Consider the following 19,827-nt stretch of genomic DNA (forward strand, 5'->3'; position numbering starts at 1 on the left):
CTTCGCCCAGCATCTTGCGCAAGCGCCCGGGGTGGCGCGAAGCCGGCGGCCGCGGGCTTACTGCGCAGGCGCGCTAAGGCAGGCTCCGACCGCTGGCGCAGGCGCACTGACGGCAGACCGGCGCCTCGCCGCTTCGCCAGACCTGCCGCAGTGCGCAGGCGCGCATCGTCTCCGTTTCTCTCTCCGCCGCCCTGACCCCCTCCTTTCCCCTTCAAGGAGCCGGCGGCGAGGCGCGCTCACCCCGCGAGGAGGGGCAGCCGCACTCGGGAGGCGCGCTCCCCGCTCCCGGAAGACCATGTACCAACCCAGCAGGGGGGCGGCCAGGCGTCTGGGCCCGTGCCTCCGCGCCTACCAGGCTCGGCCCCAGGTGAGGAGGGGGCTCCCGGGAGGGAGGCGGGGCGGGGCGACCCTCCAGCCGTGCGAGGGCGGAGCGCGCCGTCTTGCGCAGGCGCAGTGACGCCCACCGCCCTCCCTGTGTCTGCTGTGCGTGGAGGGCGAGGGTCGTGGACGCGGGAGGGGCGCTGCCAGCCCTGATCGTTCCTCCGGGTCTTGGGGGGGGGGGGGGGGCTCCCGTGTCTCCGCCATGGTCTGTGCATGGAGGTGATTTGAAGGGCGGGGGGCGGAGAGGTTCGCACGCACCCGCACCCGGCGCGGCGCCGCCCGGAGTTACCGGTCCCCACCAGACAGACCTTGCACACGGATAGCGGTCCCGGCAGGAAGGCGGCCTCGGGCCCGGTGGACCCGGCTCGGGCCCTGCACCCCGGTGGGCAGGATAGCCACGCCCCTGAGTGATGGAGTGACGCGGGGACTTGGTCAGCCAGACTTTGGGTGACCTCCTTCCTCCGCATCAGTTTCAAGGTCATTGAGCAGGAGTGGAGTCCAGCCTTTCCTGGTCTCCTGGGCTGTGTCATCAGTGGGGCCCGAGCGACAGCTTACCTTTGTGCACTACTTTACAAGTCGCAAGGCTCGACATTTACTGTGGTTTGGAGCCTCGCCATGACTCGTGGGCTTCCTCCCCGACTGTGAGAGGATTTACAGGGAATGCGAGTGCTGAAGGGTGCACGGTGGGCTGGGTGCTCATTGGCCCCTGTTCCATTGGACGCACATGGTTGTGGAGTCTGCAGGCCACGCCTTTCACCCACAGCACAATAAAACGATTCCTTCCTCTCTCTTCAAACATGGATGTGAGCCTTGCGCCAGGAGCCGTGGAACTGCCCCCAAAGTATTGGAATCTTAAATGTAAAGGCATTTGCTAACCGTTTGGCGGAGGTGCTTGTCATAGAAATATCTGTTTCCTCCTGGAGATGGAGGTGAATCCACCCCTTTACCTTGAGCAATTCCCCCTTCTGCCCGAGGAGCCGGTGGGAGTGGAAGTGTTCGTGAGCGTTTGGATGAAGGGCCATGGGCAGCTGGGTTATTGCTTTCCCTTTTGTTCTTCCTCCTTAGGACCAGCTTTCTCCACGGGCTCTGCCATTCCCACCCCTGTGGCCCCACTCCACGACGGCCACTTCTCCCTCCTCCCCCCTTTTCCGGTCTCCCGCACTCTCGTGCCCTCCTCCTGGGCTGCTTCCCGGAGCTCCCCCGTTACCTCTCCCTCAGGTCCCCGCCCTCAGCGCACCATGGGCGGGTATCCCTCCAGGAAAGGGGGAGGAGGGACCAGGACCTGAGTTGCATAGTGGCTGTCTGGATGGGCTTAGAAGCCTATTTGAGGGACCTTCCTGCCCCTGTGTTGGGGCTGTGCTATCTTTCCAAGCCCCTGTGACCGCCCGCCCTTCCCCTGCCACTCCGTCGGGAGACCCCAGCATGGAGGAGCACCTGGCTGTCATGTATGAGAGGCTGCGACAAGAGGTGAGTCAATTCAGAAGGGACCTTCACCCACCTGGTGGGAATGCAGGTGGCCTTGGAAATAGAGGGCTAGTCAACTGGATTCTTTCTTGGAACCACAAGGAAAGCATAGAAACATGTTACAGACATTTCCCAAGTAGAAGATAATCCTCGGTTTGGATTAAGGGAAGTTATACATGGCATGGAAATGACCTTTCACTCAGAGGGAAGGAGGCACTAAAAATAGAAAACGGAGAAAGAGGATCATCGCTCCTTTCCCACTGGTGATGCCTTCTTCTTCCACCAGCTCCCCACTCTCTTCCTTCACTCCCATGACTATTCTCTCTACTCCTCGGATGTGGAGTTCATCAACGAGATCCTGCGCATACGTACCAAGTGAGTCCGTGCTGGGGAAGGTGCCAGGCTGCTGCTCTGCATGTGCTTCCCCTTTCTCACACGGCTTGGTGTTCTGGTTCTGCGTGAGATTGCTTTCCCGTCCCTTCTTCTCAGGGGCCGGACGTGGTACATCCTGTCGCTGACCCTCTGCCGCTTCCTGGCCTGGAACTATTTTGCACAAGTTCAGTTGGAGGTTCTGCAGTTGACCCGCCACCCTGAGAACTGGACCCTGCAGGCCCGCTGGCGGCTGGTGGGGCTGCCCATCCACACGTTCTTTCTGCGTTTCTACAAGCGTGACAAGGAAGAGCTTTACCGGTAAGGGGCTGAGGATGGACCCCACGCCACCACCCTCTTCCCACACGTTCCGTTTCAGGACTGGTGGTCTGGTCTCCTGGTTAGCCCTTCCTCCCCTGCCTTCACCGAGGTTCCATCAGGGCAGGGGTCTTGGTTCAGTCTCCTGTACTGTAACAGAACTGGGACGGAGCACATGAGAGAACCTCTGAACTCAGCTTGTTCATGTGTATCACCTGGCACATAGGTAGGAGTTCAAATACTTACTGAACAAATGAAAACTCCTGCCTCGTAAGTTGAGCCTCACACCCTTAGGTAAAGTACTTGGTAAATTTCTGGCAAAGTAGGATCCTGAGCAATTGTTAGGCTTGCCCCACATCAGCAGCTTGTAGACTGCTGCACAGTGGGATCATCTTGGTGCCAGACACTCTGCCTTGTGACGGGGTGCAACCTGGGCATCAGGATTTTTCAGAGTCCCCAGGTGATGTAATACTAGTATGTAGCACAGTTAAGGGACTAGGAGTTTAAGCAAATGCTTGAATTAATCTTTGGGATCAGCCACCTTCCCCTTCAGCTTCTCTTCTTTCACCAGGACCTATGATGCCTATTCCACTTTCTACCTGAATTCCAGCGGCCTCATTTATCGCCATCGCCTAGACAAAGTGAGTCCCAGGGTGGATGGGGTGGGTGGAGGGGCAGCACCCCTGCTAATGCAGTAACTTCCTCTCGGCAGCTGATGCCCTCGCACTCACCCCCAGTGCCTGTGAAGAAGCTGCTTGTGGGAGCCCTGGTGATGCTGGGGCTGTCAGAGCCAGAACCCAACTTCCACCTGTGACCCAAGGCCTCCTCCAGGAACTGGGGTGGGGCAGCACTGAAAACTGCTACACATAAGAGGTGGGGTTGACCAGTTTCTTCCCGCTCCTCCCCCTCCCTCCCTCCTTGCCATCTCATGCTGTGTAAAGCTGCTGTGTAATTTAACTTGTAAATAATAAAGTCTAAGTGAAAATATGAGATGGAATCTCCACATCACTTTCTCTAGCTTACAAAAGTCCCCACAAGCTTTATTCCAAAACTACTTTATTAATGGATATAAATAACATGGAGAAGATGGAGCTGATGTCGTGTTCTGTTTACGTTTCGTTTCTTTACCCTAGCTCTTCACGTGTCTTGCCTGTTTTTTTGGGCATTTTCTTGGCATGGGGATCTTCTAGCTCCTTGGCTTTATAATAGTGAGGTGCCACCTCCAGAAGCCAGCTGCTCTCAATCTCCAATACCTAGAAGGGGAGAGAAACCAGCAGTGATCCCATCTTCCCTAGACTCTCCTGTGTGAGCTCAAAAAGGTTCTCCTGCCCTAGCCGGCTTGGCTCAGTGGGTAGAGCGCGTCCGCCTGCGGACTGAAGGGTCCCGAGTTCGATTCTGATCAAGGGCACTTGCCTGGGTTGCAGGCTTGATCCCCAGTGGGGGGCATGCAGGAGGCAGCCGATCAGTGATTCTCCCTCATCAAGGTTTCTCTCTCCCCCTTCCTCTCTGAAATCAATAAAAAATATATTTAAAAAAGGTTCTTTTCCCTGTGGCTGCAGGAAGGCGCAGAGCTCTGCACTGCCTGCCTGAGGCGGCACACCTCCACGTGTTCCTCAGGCTCCCGAGTGGGCTCTCCCGAAGGCCTGCATGGGAACCGTAAAGTACATGGGCCAAGGCCACACCTGCTTTGCTCACCACCATCCCCAGCACCGGCATCCGGGACAACAGCCTTTCAAATGCTCATGGTGCGATGGTCAGATCTCCGAGCCCTGAGTCAGCTGTCAGGAAGGGCACCTTTCTAGCTTACCCTTCCTTAAACCAATTGGTTTCCTGTTCCTCTGCCAGGCCCAGCGACTCGAACCTGGGTTTCGCTGGCCAGAGTACCACTCGTCTCTACAACCTCCACCTGCCAGGGCAGGGGGTGGAACCCTCACCTGTCGCATGAACTCCTTGGTGGTCAAAACAAGTTCATGGTAGAGCAGCCAGCGGGGCTGTTCCTCAAAGAGGGAGGAGTTGGGGTGAATGAACACTGTCTGCTGCTGTTTCACTGTGCGGTAGCCGCTGCGAGTCAGCCGTGCTGTGTGGTAAAAGTAACCGGCAGTGACGGCCTAAGGAGCAGCCAGGAGAGACCCTCAATGGGAAGGCCAGACCCCAGGGGCCCTCAGCCCTCGCCACCTTTTCAGTGTTAGTTCAGGCTTCTGGAGAACTAGGAAGGGAAGGGTGCGTGAAGAGCCCCCGGGAGGAAACGGACCTTCCCCAGCTCAGGCGGGAGGGCTGCCCAGGCCTGGGGAAGCTGGCCCCTCGGAGCCCGGGGGCCGCGGGAGGAACGCTGACCTTGCGGACACGGATATAGTCCCCCTGGCAGGAACTGAGGCCAACTTCCACCCGCTCCAAGAGCCCCTCCAGTTGCTCTCGCACATCCCGGGCTCGGCGCATCGATCTGAACTGGACAAAGTTCTCATAGCACCACTGGGAAGAGTAACCACTCTCAGCCCACTGTGGGAGGGTTAAGAAGGGTGAGTGTATCTAGGACCAGAGTCTCCCATGTCCCCCTCCTTCCCACTCTCCTGAGCCCAGCGACCTGCGTGTACACGTTTAGCAGAACCAGGTGGTCCCCCCCAGGGAGGAAGAAGTTGACGCGGGCGTTGTCCGCGTGCACGACTTTGTCCTTGGGCCGGTAGAAGATGGAGTTGTTGACGGACAGCATGGCGGCCACTGTCAGGATCTCCTCTGAGCAGCTGTACCTGGGCAGGAAGGGAAAAAGCCTGAGAGCTCAAAGCCAGACGGAGGGACAGACACGGGGGAGTGACCGTTGTGTGGGCTGTGTCCTCACACGGGGGCCGCCCGCAGCACGGGGCAAGCACTCCGAGTAGCTAGATCTGAGGGCTGTGATGGCATCTGCCGAGGAGGGACGGGCCGCTGAGGCGGCAGAGGCAAGGTGTGCGCTATGCATGTGATGACCTCTGACCCAACCACGGCATTTAAAGGTGGTCCCTCCACAGCCACATCTAAATGCTCCAGTCTGAGCCTTAGGATGAGCAAGTCCCCAGACCAGCACGCACTCAGCACTCCTCACAGATGGAAAGTCTTCCCCTTCCCTTCATGCCCCCAAACTTCCTGTGTGTGTGTCAATCTTACCCATTTCCCATAATGAGCAAGCACAGCAGTGTCTTACTGGCCCTGTGGGCCTCACAGAGGGCAGGAAGAGTTCTCTGATAACTTGTTATTTGTTACAGAAGAACATGGTAGAGAGAAAAGGAGCAAAACAACAAAGATAGCCAGTGTGGCCAGTTGGTGGGTGGCGGCCCGGCCGGATGGGGGCACTCACTTCTCAGAAGCCAGGATCATTTTAGATAGCATGGGGTCCACTGGCAGCTCTGCCATCTTTCTACCAGACTAAGGAGAGGAAAGAGAGAGGGTTGAGCCGGTCCGCCCTCAGGTGTCCCTGTCCTCCTGCCCAGCCCACGGCCTCCACTCACCGTGGTGAGCTCCCCAAGGTGGTTGAGGGCTCCCAGAGCATAGAGCTGCTCCAACGCCAGCAGCAGGGTCTCATACGGGGGAGGGTCCAGGAAGTCAAAGTGCATGAGGTCATGGATCCCTGCAGAGAAGTGAGGGCAGAATAGAGTCCCTTTACTAGGACCAGTGACTCCAGCCAGCCTCTTGGGAGGCCCGGGGACCCCAATCACCTAGGCCCATGGTCGGCAAACCGTGGCTCTTTGGCCCCTAGTGTGGCTCTTCCACAAAATACCACGTGCAGGTGCGCACATACAGTGCTATTGAAACTTTGTGGCCCATGCGCAGAAGTCGGTATTTTGTGGAAGAGCCACACTAGGGGCCAAAGAGACGCATGTGGCTCACAAGCCACGGTTTGCTGAGCCGTAGTTTGCCGACCACTGACCTAGGCTCTTGAGCAGCAGCACCACGTTGCCCAGGCTGGTCCTCTGGATCTCAGGCACCGTGGTTTCCTCCAGCTCGTGCTGATAGGCCCAGGCGGTGTACAGGCGGAAGCACTTCCCGGCCGCCACCCGGCCAGCCCGGCCCGCTCGCTGATTGGCTGAGGCCTGGAAAGAAGGAAAGACAGGCTGGCTGACAACTGGGTGAGGGAAAGAGAAAGGGCAGTGTTTATGCAAGGAATCTAGGAGGCTGTGGTTCCGTCCTCTAAGCCCCCCGGCTTCTGAGTAGGGCCTGCCTGTGGGTCCATTCTGCCTCCCGCTCCACCATGGAGACCCCCTGGAGCCCGGGCTGACCTTGCTGCAGGGTGTGACCGTGAGTGACTCCATGCCCGTGCGAGGGTTGTAGCTCTTCTGCTTACAGAACCCTGGATCCAGCACGTAAATGATGCCCTCGATGGTGAGTGACGTCTCGGCGATGTTGGTTGCCACAACCACCTGAGTGAGAGGCTGTGGGTCACTCAGAGGACCCCACCTCCCAGCTATGTAGGAAGAGGAATCCGGGAGATTTGGAGTGGACAGCAGGGGCAGATAAGGGCAGGAGCTGAGGGAATGCGTGTCCAGTCCCAGGGGGACAGGCTGGGAGGCCGGTGAGGGGCAGCGGGGCTCAGCAAGGGCATGACGTGGAAAGGAAGTGGAGAAGAGGCTGAGGTTTCAGAGCTGGGAGATGGGGCCGCCCGGTCCGCGGCATCCGGAAGGGTCCTTTTAAAATGCACCTCCCATCACTCCCCTGGCCACCGCTGCCCATCCTGCTGGAGTTACAGCCACGCCCACTCGGCGCGAGCCCTCAAGACCTTGTCTCCTCTCAGGGTCCCAGCCTGGCTCCCTCCTCATCCAGTTCAAGCCTCTGCCTCCCTTTCACTTGACTGGAGAGGGGAGGCCTTCCCTACACGCTCAGGAAAGTTCCCGCCGAGCCTCACGCCCCTGCTGCGCCCTGTCTCCTCCTGGCACTGGCTCCTAACTTACCCCACTGGGAGCTCTCGAGGCCAGGACTGTCTCACCATATCCCACCCCCAGAACAGAACCTGCGAGAACCCGTTCGATATTTGATGAAAGTTACACTTTGTTCAAAATCCTGTGACTGCCATTCAGTCTAAAGTCCAAACTCGTGCACCTGCCACCCGAGGCCCTCCCTAACTAGTCCAGACGTGGTTTTGCCGTCTCCCACTGCTTCTCACGAACCTTCCACTGAACCTTGCATTCTGACCTCAATCATACCTTAAGCCTTCCTCTGACATCCCTGCATTGTACAGGTGCAGACAAATTCCCACTCCCGCCTGCGTCCGTGTCCTCTCTCCAGAGCCGGCACTGGAGCGCCCCGGCACCACAGGGTGGAGCGCAGGTTTCTGCAGCTCTCTCACCTTGCGTGCCCCGGGGGGCGTGGGCTGGAAGATGCGGGCCTGCATGTCGGAGGGCAGGTTGGCGTAGATGGGCAGCACCAGCAGCTCCCGGATCTTGGAGCCCAGACGACGGCAGCGGTCCTGGAGCATCTCGCAGGCAGCCTCGATCTCCTCCTGGATTTGGGGGGAGAGCAGCAGGGACCGATCACAGAGGCCGCCCTGGACCTGCCGGCCCCGTCTTCTCTGGGACCCCGTTACCTGTCCCGTCAGGAACACCAGGACGTCCCCGGGGGGCTGCGTCACGTGGATCTGCAGCACAGACACGACACAGGCTTCCAGGTAGTCGGCCTCCGGAGCCTGGCGAGGAGAGGGCACAGGTAGGCACTTGCTCAGACAGCCTCGTTCGTCCTCCCCGCTCCACACGCTCGGTCCCGTCCCCTGTGGACTCTCCATCCACCCTGCCCTCCCCCCCCTCATGCCTCACACTTCAGCCCATCCTCTGGGAGCACCTTGGTATAGAAGATGTCAACTGGAAACCGGCGTCCAGGGATCCGGAAGACGGGGGCGTCATCAAAGAAGGTGGAAAAGCGGGCAGTGTCCAGTGTGGCCGAAGCCACCAGGACCTTGAGTTCGGGTCGGAAGCGAGCCACATCTTTGATCAATCCAAAGAGAATGTCCGTGTGCAAGGTCCGCTCGTGAGCCTCATCCACCATCACCACGCTGGGGGAACAGGGAGCAGTGAGTGAGAAGAGCAGGCCAGGCAGGCGTGGACGTGGGGTCCCCGGATGAAGGGCAGCTAGAGACAGGGTCCAAGGGTGATGTGGGACGAGGGGCTCCGGGAAAGCGAATCGCCGTGGAGTAAGACCAGCAGAGAGTGGGGGAGGCCAGGTTCGATGGCCCGCAGCCTCTCAGTGGGAAAACAGCAGCTTCCAAGACCTGGGGTTGGAGGGCGGAGCCAAGACGCGCCAGACCTCCCTGTGGTTCCGAGCCAGACGTCTGCTGCCGTCACAGAAGCGGGCAGTGAGGGCAAGGCCTCTTCCCGCCAGGCTGGCGGGCGGGCGGCAGACTGTGCCATCCGATCCCCAAAGCCAGCAGCTCCCAAACTCCGGGGACTGGCGAGCCTTCCAGCCCGGCCTAGCGGCTCTGCAGACTTCTAGGCCTCCTCCCAAACCAGCTATTCTGTGCACTTCCTTTCTCCTTGTTCTAGTCTTTGGGTTTCTGGTGGCAACCAAGCCTGTAGGGGCTCATGCCCCACCTCAACTCTTTGCATGAACCCTGGCCGGATGGGGAAGCCCCGGCCATTTCCCGCTGGGGTTGCTGGGAAAGTCCTGCACCCCAAACGCTCTGGCACTGGCTGGCCTTCCGTGGGCTCTGAGAGCGTTCTGGAAGGGGTGTAAAATGTCAAGTCTTATTTGTCCTATGGCTGCACTCTGACCTTCTAGGACCAGAACTTCGCACCCTCTTGCTCAGCTGGCCTGACCCCACCCGCATCCCACACATGGGCCTTCTGCCCTCAGCACGTTACTACCCGCCCCTGTGGGTCAGCGCAGCACTGAGACCCACTCATGAGCAACCTGCGGTCTCGCCTCCACGGCGCCTTGGTCCTGAGCTGAATCTCCTCTCCTGTGACACCCCATGGCTCCTAGATGTGCTCTCTGGGGTCCCATAAGACAAGTGTGGCCCTAGCCGGTTTGGCTCAGTGGATAGAGCATTGGCCTGTGGACTGAAGGGTCCCAGGTTCGATTCCAGTCAAGGGCATGCACATGCCTGGGTTGTGGGCTCGGTCCAACGTGCAGGAGGCAGCCAATCAATGATTCCCTCTTATCACTGATATTTCTCTCCCTCGCTTCCTCTCCGTTCCTCTCTTGAATCAATAAAAATATACTAAAAAAAAAAAAGGCCAAGTCTGGCCCCTCTCCCATGTGGCAGCGGGACCAGGCTCTGTCCTTGAGTGTCTCCCCTGGAAGCTGAAACCCTAAGTTCCTTCGAGTGGTCTTCAGCCTTTCAACTCCCCCGCACTCCACCCTCCATCCTGTTTCTAACCTCTGGGAACAGCTGCAGCCGGAGGGAGAGGCTTTCCCCCTCTAACCTCCAGCCCAGAACTATGGAACCCGAGATCAGCTCTGGCTTCCGGGGTCACAAAGGCTCAAGGACTGGCCATGGCCAGAGGGACGGGTGAGAAGAAAGGAGAGAAAGGCCAAAGCTAAGGACGCCCAGGAAGGCGCCGAGGGGAGGAGGGCGCAGAGCGGGGAGGGAAGGCGCTGGCTCTCCTGCGGGAGGCGGGCCGGGCCTACCTGTAGCTCGCCAGGTCGGGCTCCGAGAGGAACTCGCGGAGCAGCATGCCGTCGGTCATGTAGCGCAGGACCGTCCGCTCCGACGTGCAGTCCTCAAAGCGGATGCTGTAGCCCACCTGCCGAGGCCGTCAGTGTGCAAAGTGGGCTGGCACTCTCTGAAGGGAGTGCCGGGCCAGGGGACGAGGCCGGCGCCCAGACATGTGGTGCGGGGCCCTCAGGGCAGTGTGGGTTGAATCCCAGACCCCTGGGCTCCCCTCACCCATCAGTCCCTCCAGAGCTCACCTCATTCCCCAGCTTCACGCCCATCTCCCGAGCGACTCGGGCGGCCACACTCATGGCGGCCACTCTCCTGGGCTGGGTGCAGGCGATCTTCAGACCCTTCTTTGTATAACCCTGAATGACAGAGAAGGGTGAGCTCCTCCCTGGCCAGTCACTCAACGTGGTGGGAGTACTGCTCTGACACACCCAGGCTGTGGGTTTGATCCCCGGTCAGGGCACATACAAGAATCAACCAATGATACAGAAATAAATGGAACAACAAATCAGTGTTTCTCTCTCTCTCAAAGCAATAAACAAAAAAGGAAAAAGAAAAGGTCCTCTCTTTGTTAAATATAGAACTGGCACCTAAGACAATTCAGAGAAAACAGTTGTAAATGCAGGGTACAGGCGGGCTGGGCGGGGGGTGCGGGGCGGAGGGAGCAGACAGACAGACAGCTGAAGCCCAGACAGGGAGGGCAAATGGATGGAATGGCAGACCCAGGCCATCCAGGGTTCTCAGCCAGCCCTGGCAGTCCCAGCCCTTTGCGGATGAAGTTCTGGGCTCAGTGGACTGAGTGTCGACCCACGCACCCAGAGGTCACCAGTTCGATTTCCAGTCAGGGCATGTCGGGCTTGATCCCCAGTAGGAAGTGTGCAGGAGGCAACTGGTCAACGTTCCTATCTCTCTCTCCCTCCCCTTCCCTCTCCCCCCAAAAATCATTAAAAACATTAAAGAAATAGTTCTGGGCTCAGTGAGGTTTGAGCTGGGAAAGGACAGAGCAGGTGGGGCAGACTCAGAAGGACGGGGGCAAGTGCTGGGGAGCAGGATGCAGGCTCCCCACTCCCTGGAGGAGCAGAGGCCTCGCTGGACTGGAGTGAGGGCCCCTCTCCCCCCTCCCCCACCCCTACACTGCCTTCCAATGGGGACGGAGAACACCCCCAGCCAGGCACTGTGGCGGGAAGTGAGAACAGAGACAGACGGGCACGTGCTGCAGACCCTCCCGATTGCGTGGGAAAGGGAATGGCTAGCGTGGGGAGGTGAGCAGCTCCTGAGGTCAGGTAAAGGGCTCCGGCAGGAGCCTGCTCAGCGAGGGGCGGGCTGGCCCTGGCGTGGGGAAGCCGCACCTCCTCAAAGAGATACTGCGGGATCTGGGTGGTCTTCCCCGAGCCTGTCTCGCCCTCGATGATGAGGACCTGGTGACTCGCGATGGCAGCCAGGAGCTCCCCGCGGAAGGGGAACACGGGGAGGCTGCGGCGCACGGCCTGGATGCCCTCCTGCTGCTGGGCCTGGGTGGGAGAGGGCGGAGCTGCCGGCTCCTGGGAAGGAGAGGGGCGTGAGCGTCAGGGCCCGCTCCCTGTCCTCCTCACGAGGTCCCCGTCCTCCTCATGAGTGCGGGGCTCTCCCTTACCGCATCGCCCTGCAGCTGAGTGGCCCGGACAAACTCGATGGCCTCCTCTTCCTCCAGTACCAGCTGGTACTTGGGCTCCTGGGAGGCAGCATCTCGGGCCCCAAATTTCAGGGCGGCGGCCCCCAGCCGGGCCTCCTCCCAGCGCCGCTGCTCCTCCCCGGGGGCGCCGGACTCCTCCTCCACCAGATCCACAGCTCGCGCTGGCTGCTGGGCAGGCACAGAGGGCAGTGAGCAGGGCGGGCACAGAGGGCAGTGAGCAGGGCGGGCACAGAGGGCAGTGAGCAGGGCCGGCACAGAGGGCAGTGGGCAGGGCGGGCACAGAGGGCAGTGGGCAGGGCGGGCACAGAGGGCAGTGGGCAGGGCGGGCACAGAGGGCAGTGGGCAGGGCGGGCACAGAGGGCAGTGGGCAGGGCGGGCACAGAGGGCAGTGGGCAGGGTGGGCACAGAGGGCAGTGGGCAGGGCGGGCACAGAGGGCAGTGGGCAGGGCGGGCACAGAGGGCAGTGGGCAGGGCGGGCACAGAGGGCAGTGGGCAGGGCGGGCACAGAGGGCAGTGGGCAGGGTGGGCACAGAGGGCAGTGGGCAGGCGGGCACAGAGGGCAGTGAGCAGTGTGGGCACAGAGGGCAGTGAGCAGGGTGGGCACAGAGGGCAGTGAGCAAGGTGGGCACAGAGGGCAGTGAGCAGGGTGGGCACAGAGGGCAGTCGGCAGGTGGGCACAGAGGGCAGTGAGCAGGGTGGGCACAGAGGGCAGTGGGCAGGCGGGCACAGAGGGCAGTGAGCAGGGCGGGCACAGAGGGCAGTGAGCAGGGTGGGCACAGAGGGCAGTGGGCAGGCGGGCACAGAGGGCAGTGAGCAGGCCTGTTCTCTGCCAAGCTCCCTCCTCCCCGTCCCGACCAGGCCTACTGGGAAAGGGAGACAAGGAAGGGGCTAGCCCGCACCGACACCAAGGCAGGACCTGCGGCTGCGCCGTCACCCACCTGCCCTCGGGTCTCCTCGGGCATGTGGTAGCGATTGGTGGCCTCCAGCTTCTCCTGCTCACCGGCTGCCCGGTACTCCCGGGCCAGATCCCGCACTCGCCGCTTGTATTTGAGCTCTCGCCGCTCATGCTGGCTCAGCTCCACGTCCCCAAAAAGGAACTCCTCATCCGCCAGCTCGGCCTCCAGGTCCTCCAGCTTCTCTCGCTCCCGCTTGGCCAGGTACTCTCGGCGCGACTTCTTCCGCAGCTCAGGGACCTGGGTCAGCACAGGGCAGCTGAGGCCTCATCCTGTGGAATGGTAACGCTGCCCCCTTCCTACCAGCACGACAGGGCGAGACAAGAACCTCGAGATGAGCCTCCCTTTCCTCTGTGAGCACCTGTGAGCGGCGAGCACAGGCTTGGAGGCCGCAGCAGACCCACAGACCCGCTGCCGCTGGAAGGCCCCAAAGCAGCCTCGCCATCGCCAATACAAAGGCATCAGGGCGCTTATCTGAATGTCTGCGAGGCCGCTCCCCTAGTTCCTCTTCGAGGGCGTGAAGAGGGGAGCCAAGGGCGGACACCAGCACTGGGGAGCAGTCTCCGCCTGCCAACGGAGACAGCGGACACCCTGCAGGCGCTCGCTGCCAGGGGCCGTGTCTGCACGCATGGCCGCTCTGGGGGAGGGAGCCACCGCACACGCAGGCCCGGGACCGCAGGAGGGTGCCTCTGGGAACAGCTCCCGCACACCGCGTGTCACTTGCTTCTTCTACATGTTTCCTTAGATACACGCTTTTCAGGACATACTGAAGGTGACAAAAGACTGGCCACCTCCGTAAGCCTTTCTGGCTCTCACCACCACTCTCCCCGTGACCCAGGCGCCCACCCCTGGGGGCTCCGATTCGATTTAATTGCTTGGCTTTTCTTGTTTGTTCTGTGAAGACTTCAAAGGGAGTTTATGCTCACGACCTAATCTGAGTACCACAATCAAACACTCCTTCATCCTGAAGGAGGCAGATGGCTGAGTGTGGACCTGTGAACCAGGAGGTCACAGTTCGATCCCCAGTATGGGGCGTGCGGGAGGCAGCCGATCAATGATTCTCTCTCATCACTGACGTTTCTCTCTCTCTCTCCCTCCCTCTCTAAAATCAATATATATATATGTATATATAAAAGAAATTCATGCCCCAACCGGTTTGGCTGTGGATAGAGCGTCCACCTGCGGACTGAAGGGTCCCAGGTTCGATTCCAGTCAAGGGCATGTACCTTGGTTGCGGGCACATCCCCAGTAGGAGGTGTGCAGGAGGCAGCTGATCGATGTTTCTCTCTCATCGATGTTTCCAACTCTCTATCCCTCTCCCTTCTGCTCTGTAAAAAAATCAATAAAATATATTTTTAAAAAAAGAAAAAAGAAACGCATGAGTACAGTGTAACGCCACACATACACACCAAGGACAGGGAACCTGTCACCAGAGAGGTGGGGGTCACACCTGACTTCCTACTTTGAACATTAGCAGTTAAGGAAACAGGCATTCGCCCTGCCGGCTAAGAAGGAATTGTAGCTCACTTCTAGTTGTTGCGAAAAAGCTCTGCTTTATATAAAGAGCACCCCAACATCAGCACTGCAACCCCATGAAATAACCGATTCTGGAAAGGCTCAACTGGGCTGGCCCATTAGAGCCATGGCTCCTGGGGAAAGGGTGGCACCGTGAGGGGCGAGCTGGCAGGGCAGGTGCTGCTGCCACCGCTCTCCTCCACGTCTGGACAAGCTTTACACCCAACTTCCACATTAGAGAAGGTGCAGGGCATGGGAGAGCTTAACTCACAAGAGAAGAATGAACAAACCCAGAACACAGGACGCGCCACAAGAGGGGAGAGAGAGAATGAACACACCCAGAACACAGGACACGCCACAAGAGAGAATGAACACATCCAGAACACAGGACGCGCCACAAGAGGGGAGAGAGAGAATGAACACACCCAGAACACAGGACACGCCACAAGAGGAGAGAGAGAATGAACAGACCCAGAACACAGGACACGCCACCAAGAGGGGAGAGAGAGAATGAACACACCCAGAACACAGGACACGCCACAAGAGGAGAGAGAGAATGAACAGACCCAGAACACAGGACGCGCCACAAGAGGGGAGAGAGAATGAACAGACCCAAGAGACTGACAGCCAGACGCACGGCAGGGCCTTCACGGATCCCGATCCGGAAACAGGTCATTAACCCCATTTCCGCGCCGGTGGGCGGCTCAGCTGGTGAGAGCGCCGTCCTGACACACCAGGCGTGGGTTCGATCCCGACAAGGCACACACAAGAAGCAACCAGTGATGCATAAATGACTGGAACAACAGGTCAGTGTCTCTCTCCAAAATCAATACATACAAGTAAAAAAGTGTTAGAAAGACATTTTGGGGTAAGCAGGGGAATCTGATTGCAGGTTCTTGGCTGACACATGAGAAGCGCTGTTCATCTCCTCGGAGGTGACAATGGCACCCACTTCAGAGAGAACGCCTATATTCCTAAGAGGCACATGACGATGGGATAAAGTGCTACGATGTCTTAAACGCTTTTATTTTATTTTTAAAAAATATATTTATTGATTTTTTGAGAGAGAGAGAGGGATAAAGAAATAGAAACATTGAGGAGAGAGAAACATCATCCATCGGCTGCCTCCTGCACGCCCCCCCACAGGGGATCGAGCCCGCAACCCAATCATGGGCCCTCAGTGGGAATCAAACCGGTGGCCTCTTGGTTCCTGGCTTGACGCTCAACCTTTGAGAGGCACTGGCCAGTTAAATGCTTTTAAATGATTCAAGAAGAAAACAAGGCCACGTTTACACAGGCATTGCAATTTCTGAACCCAAATAGTCTGTATGAGTGTCCATTATACTATTCATTCAACTTTCCTATTTGTTTGAAAGTTTTCACAATTGAAAAAGACAACAAATTCAGGCAAATAAAAACACTGCACTATTGACACATCTGAGAGTCCCTGGCCATAGTCCTTTGTGGTGAGACCTGAGATGGATGGGCCAGGAGGGGCCTGAGGCCACCAGGCATCTCAGACACCCCGAGTCTCTCCCAGGAAACCTAAGTGTGACCTTACTTGGGAGGGCCAGGCCTTAGAAAGCTGCCTACCCTCCCTAGGCTCCCGTCGGAGCAAGTCCCGCTCATCCCTCCCTCACAGCACCCTGTCCGTGCAGCGAGCAGACCAGCCAGGAACCCAGAGGGAGGCCACCGGCCACGGGGATGGAGGCTTAGGGAGGAAAGCGTCGGACACGGTGTGCCGAGCTGAATGGGCAGCACATCCCTGGGGGACAGCTGCCCTGCCCCTACCGGCCAACTGCCTTCTGACGACACGTCCAGCCGCACGGCTCCCTCACTCACACAGTACGATTTGACCCAAGAGTCAGGCGGGTTTTCCGGTAGCTTCCTCCCGCTACAACTAAGCCCCCCCCAGCGGCTCCTGTCAGGCAGGCCCCTCCTCCAGAGGCACCATCAGCAGCCCCGCTGCACCGCCTCTCCGCTCCTCCCGACCGCTAACCACGCCGCCGAGGCCTCTCCTCGGCCCTCTGGCCCTGGCTTCCCGGGCACTGGACTCACCATGGCCTTCCGGTCTTCCTCAGCCATCCTGAGGCGCTTCTGTGCCTCTTCATAAGCCTAGGAGCAGAAGCCAAGCGTGCGGGTGTGAGGCTGCAGTCCCACAGCCACAGCGCCCTCCTCCAGAATCACAAGGACACGTCAGACGCGCCCAGCACAGGGAACGTCCTGCTCACCGAGGAATCGCCGCCACGGCGTCAGCAGCGGGGGGCCTTAGCCAGAGGACCAGGAGGCCCCTCTCCAGAGTCTACTCCCCACTACAGGCACCCTCCTGTCTTCCCAGAGACCCCCGTCTGCATCCCGCCCCCCGCAGATCTGACCCGGGGGCCCTGGGGGGTGGCGGAGGGTGCCGTTCCCGGTTCCCGCACCTTCTTGTCCGACCGCTCCAGGACATTGCGAGTCCGGTCCTTGTCCCGCCGCCGAACCCGCTCGGCGAAGGCGTCGCGCTCCTCCAGGTCCTGGAGGCGCTCTCGCTCGGTCCGCTCCCACTCATCCTCCGACTCCGGCTTTTCCGTCTGCTGCCGGCTCCCCCTGCAGCCCAGCCCCGAGCATTACATCAAGGCGCCCAGCAGGCTCACTGTCCTAGCAGCCACCCTACTTCCCACTCACCCTGTCTTCTTCCCTCTCGAAGAATCCTCTTCCTCCTCCTCCTCCTCCTCCTCCTCCTCCTCCTGGCGTTTCTTCCTCAGGTGTTTCCGCCTTTTACGCTTCTTCTGGAGACGGCTCCCAGCCCTCCCCACACTCTCCTCACCGCTCTCCTCGCTGTCTTCCAGCAACGCATACGACCGGTTCTTCTCCAGCAGGGCTCGGGCCTCGCGCTCGGCGGCCCGGGCTGGCTTCTCCACCACCGCCTCCCGAGGCACCTGTCGGCAGGAGAGAGAAGGCAGTGAGCGACTCCTGGTCGGCGCCCGCCCTGCCCTGGTCCTGCTGTAAGGAACGGCCTGATCTCAAACGAGTCTTCCTTCACCCCACGTCCATCAGCCCCTCAGCTGCTCACCTTCATGCGCTCAGTCACGTTTAACAAGCACTTACTGAAGCTGTTCCAGGCACCTGCCAGGCACCAGGGAGAGGAATAAACGAAAGAGAAAACACCTCTGCCCTCGTGGAGTTTACATTCTCAAACCCAGTTCTCAACTGCTCAGCCTGTGTTCTCCCCAAGGTCCAGGTGAGTCCCGCCCAAGGACTGCCCGAAGACCAGGACTGCTCTGCAGAGCCTGTGACAGGCTGGCACCGGACCAGCCCCAGGGGCGCACTGGTGAACAGACGGACCTGAAGTTCTCCCTCCTGTCACTTTCGCTCCAACCTCACCTCTCGCCAAGCACCACGGGACAGCCACAGGCTCCGGGCACGCTGACCCTTGCACTCCCACTATGCGCTTTCTGAGCCCCTGTTCTGTGAGGTGCTCTACTAGGTGGTAGGAGTGCCTTTCATTTTACTTATTGTTTTTGTTAATCCTCACCCAAGGGAGAGGGGGAGAGGAAAAACATTGATGTGAGAGAGAAATATCGATGGTTGCCTCCTGCATGGGGCTCCAACCAGGCCGGGGATGGAACCTGCAACCCAGGTACATGCCCTTGACTGGGAACTGAACCCGAGACCCTCTGGTGCATAGGCCGAACCTCTATCTACTGAGCCACCAGCCAGGGCTTTATTTCACTTATTATTTATTGATTAGAGAGAGAAACACCGATTTGTTGTTCCACTTAATTTATGCATCATTGGTTGGTCTTGTACGTGCCCCGACGGGACCCAACCTGCAACCGTGGTGTACGGGGCGATGCTCCAACCAGCCGGCCAGGGCTAGACGCCCGCCTTTTACAGCTTCACCCCTCCCCCTTCGCTACCCGACAACCGCAGGGCCTCCGGACCCGCTTCGCCTGGCCACTACCCTCACCTCTCTTCCACTGCCTCCGGAAAACTCGTTAGATTTGTTGGAAATGCAGGAACGAAGACCCCCACCCAGGCCTCCGGGTCGGAATCTGCACTTTAACTGGGGCCTGGATGGATGGGTGCATGTTCACGTTCGAGAAGCTGCCCTGTAAGACTTAACCCGACACACTGACCCTCCTGATCTTCACGGGGCTGGACGTGCGGCACCAGGGCAGCGCCCGGGCGGCCGCGGCGGGACCGGCGCCTGCGCACGGAGCTTACAGGTTCGCGGGAGGACGGTAGCCGGCCACACCCGCACGAGCGGCCAGGCCCGCCCCTCGGCCCCGCCGCCCCGCCCCGCCCCGCCCCGCCGCGGCCGACACCTTGCTCCAGAGCCGCAGGGCGAAGTCCCGCGCAGGCCCGCCGAGGTCCAGGGTGTCGGTGTCGCGCAGGCGCTGCACGAACTCCTCGGCCGAGCCGCAGCGCCGCGCCGTGCCGATCAGGAACTGCGCCACGTGCCGCTCGCTCAGCCCCAGCACCGCGTGCAGCTCGTCCTGCACCCAGCGCTCCAGCGCCGCCGGCGTCGCCATGGCGACCCGCTCCCCGAGCCGCGCGGGCGCCCGGCGGGGCGGAGGCCTGGAGTCTGGACGGGCCCAGCGGCCGCGCGGCACCGAGCGGGTCGAAGGCCTGGAGCCCGGAGGGGCCCAGCCGCCGCGCAGGAACCGCCGGGGCCCCGAGGTTCGGTTTCCAACAGCCCAAAGCCGCCCTCTCGGACCGCGGAGCTTCCGGCGGCGCTTTTCCGGTCTGAGCACGACGGTGGCCGATAGAGTCCAAGGCTCGCGGAACCGTACATTTTCTTTTCCGCCCCGCAGAATCTCTGTCGCCCCCAGGTGGTCAGCCTGCGGATGCTTCACTCACCCATTCATTCAACCAACGCGGGCGCCTAAGGGGTGGGCAAACTTTTTGACTGGAGGGCCACAATGGGTTCTTAAACTGGACCAGAGGGCCAGAACAAAAGCATGGATGGAGTGTTTGTGTGAACTAATATAAATTCAAAGTAAACATCATTACATAAAAGCGTACGGTCTTTTATTTCAATAGTTTTATTCATTTCAAATGGGCCTAGTTTGCCCACGGCTAGTAGTCGCTAGGGATATAGCAAAGAACAAATCAGACAAAAATCCCTTACCGAATTACATTTAAGGGGGAGGGGGGAAGAAAAAATACATAATAAATAAAGCATGTAAGTTCTTTTTTTTTTTTTTTTAAATTTCTTTATTGATTTCAGAGAGAAAGGGAGAAGGAGAGAGAGAGAGAAACATCAATGATGAAAGAGAACCATTGATCGGCTGCTTCCTGCACACCCCCCATTGGGGATTGAGCCCGCAACCCAGGTGTGTGCCCTTGGCCGGAATCGAACCTGAGACCCTTCAGTCCGCAGGCTGATGCTTTATCCACTGAGCCAAACCGGCTAGGGTGAGCATGTAAGTTCTATGGAGGCCCCCCCCCCAAAAAAAAAGCAAGGTGTATTTTGGAATTTCATTTCAAATTAGCCCACACTGACGAGGAGTGAGCTCGCTCGGAGCCCTGTCTGCAGCAGCGGTGAGCACAGG

At 59.4% G+C, this 19,827-nt stretch overlaps 2 protein-coding genes across 4 annotated transcripts; one reads left to right on the forward strand and one right to left on the reverse strand.

Moving 5' to 3' along the window:
* Positions 1-90: 90 nt before the first annotated feature.
* Positions 91-3,522, forward strand: LOC308521139 (uncharacterized protein C6orf136 homolog). 2 transcript variants are annotated; one of them, XM_081093984.1, is made up of 6 exons: positions 91-367; positions 1,447-1,848; positions 2,132-2,220; positions 2,335-2,535; positions 3,104-3,173; positions 3,245-3,522. In XM_081093984.1, exons 1-6 carry the CDS (start codon positions 296-298, stop codon positions 3,344-3,346), a joined length of 936 nt encoding a protein of 311 aa, XP_080950110.1. In that variant the 5' UTR covers positions 91-295; the 3' UTR covers positions 3,347-3,522. The 2 variants fall into 2 exon arrangements, with proteins under 2 accessions (XP_080950110.1, XP_080950111.1); XM_081093985.1 differs by having other exon boundaries at positions 106-367; positions 3,228-3,522.
* A 2-nt stretch (positions 3,523-3,524) lies between these two features.
* DHX16 (DEAH-box helicase 16) lies at positions 3,525-18,873 on the reverse strand. 2 transcript variants are annotated; one of them, XM_081093983.1, is made up of 20 exons: positions 18,598-18,873; positions 16,955-17,208; positions 16,714-16,876; positions 16,349-16,405; positions 12,761-13,015; positions 11,784-11,987; positions 11,500-11,691; positions 10,399-10,509; positions 10,117-10,232; positions 8,332-8,542; positions 8,081-8,179; positions 7,844-7,996; positions 6,780-6,920; positions 6,431-6,593; positions 6,012-6,130; positions 5,861-5,928; positions 5,114-5,276; positions 4,867-5,028; positions 4,467-4,640; positions 3,525-3,785 (listed from the first exon to the last, which is right to left on the reverse strand). In XM_081093983.1, the coding sequence occupies exons 1-20, from the start codon at positions 18,802-18,804 to the stop codon at positions 3,657-3,659; spliced, it is 3,141 nt and encodes a 1,046-aa protein (XP_080950109.1). In that variant the 5' UTR covers positions 18,805-18,873; the 3' UTR covers positions 3,525-3,656. The 2 variants fall into 2 exon arrangements, with proteins under 2 accessions (XP_080950109.1, XP_080950108.1); XM_081093982.1 differs by lacking the exons at positions 11,500-11,691; positions 11,784-11,987; positions 12,761-13,015; ... (2 more) ...; positions 16,955-17,208; positions 18,598-18,873 and having other exon boundaries at positions 3,530-3,785; positions 10,117-10,221; positions 10,399-10,491.
* Between the last annotated feature and the right edge of the window lie 954 nt (positions 18,874-19,827).

The sequence above is a fragment of the Myotis nattereri genome, assembly GCF_964212035.1.
Source record: "Myotis nattereri genome assembly, chromosome: 6".
In the NCBI taxonomy this organism is placed as follows: Eukaryota; Metazoa; Chordata; class Mammalia; order Chiroptera; family Vespertilionidae; genus Myotis; species Myotis nattereri.

Bases quoted from the DNA above. Each gene is read 5' to 3' on its own strand.
- LOC308521139 (XM_081093984.1), top strand. From the start codon at position 296: ATGTACCAACCCAGCAGGGGGGCGGCCAGGCGTCTGGGCCCGTGCCTC. The intron at 368-1,446 runs GTGAGGAGGGGG...CTTCCTCCTTAG, and splicing joins CCTACCAGGCTCGGCCCCAG to GACCAGCTTTCTCCACGGGC. The intron at 1,849-2,131 runs GTGAGTCAATTC...TTCTTCCACCAG, and splicing joins ATGAGAGGCTGCGACAAGAG to CTCCCCACTCTCTTCCTTCA.
- DHX16 (XM_081093983.1), bottom strand. From the start codon at position 18,804: ATGGCGACGCCGGCGGCGCTGGAGCGCTGGGTGCAGGACGAGCTGCAC. The intron at 10,510-11,499 runs GTGCGGCTTCCC...TCTGTCATTCAG, and splicing joins CGCAGTATCTCTTTGAGGAG to GGTTATACAAAGAAGGGTCT. The intron at 6,131-6,430 runs GTCAGTGGTCGG...ACTTCTCTGCAG, and splicing joins GCTGCTGCTCAAGAGCCTAG to GGATCCATGACCTCATGCAC.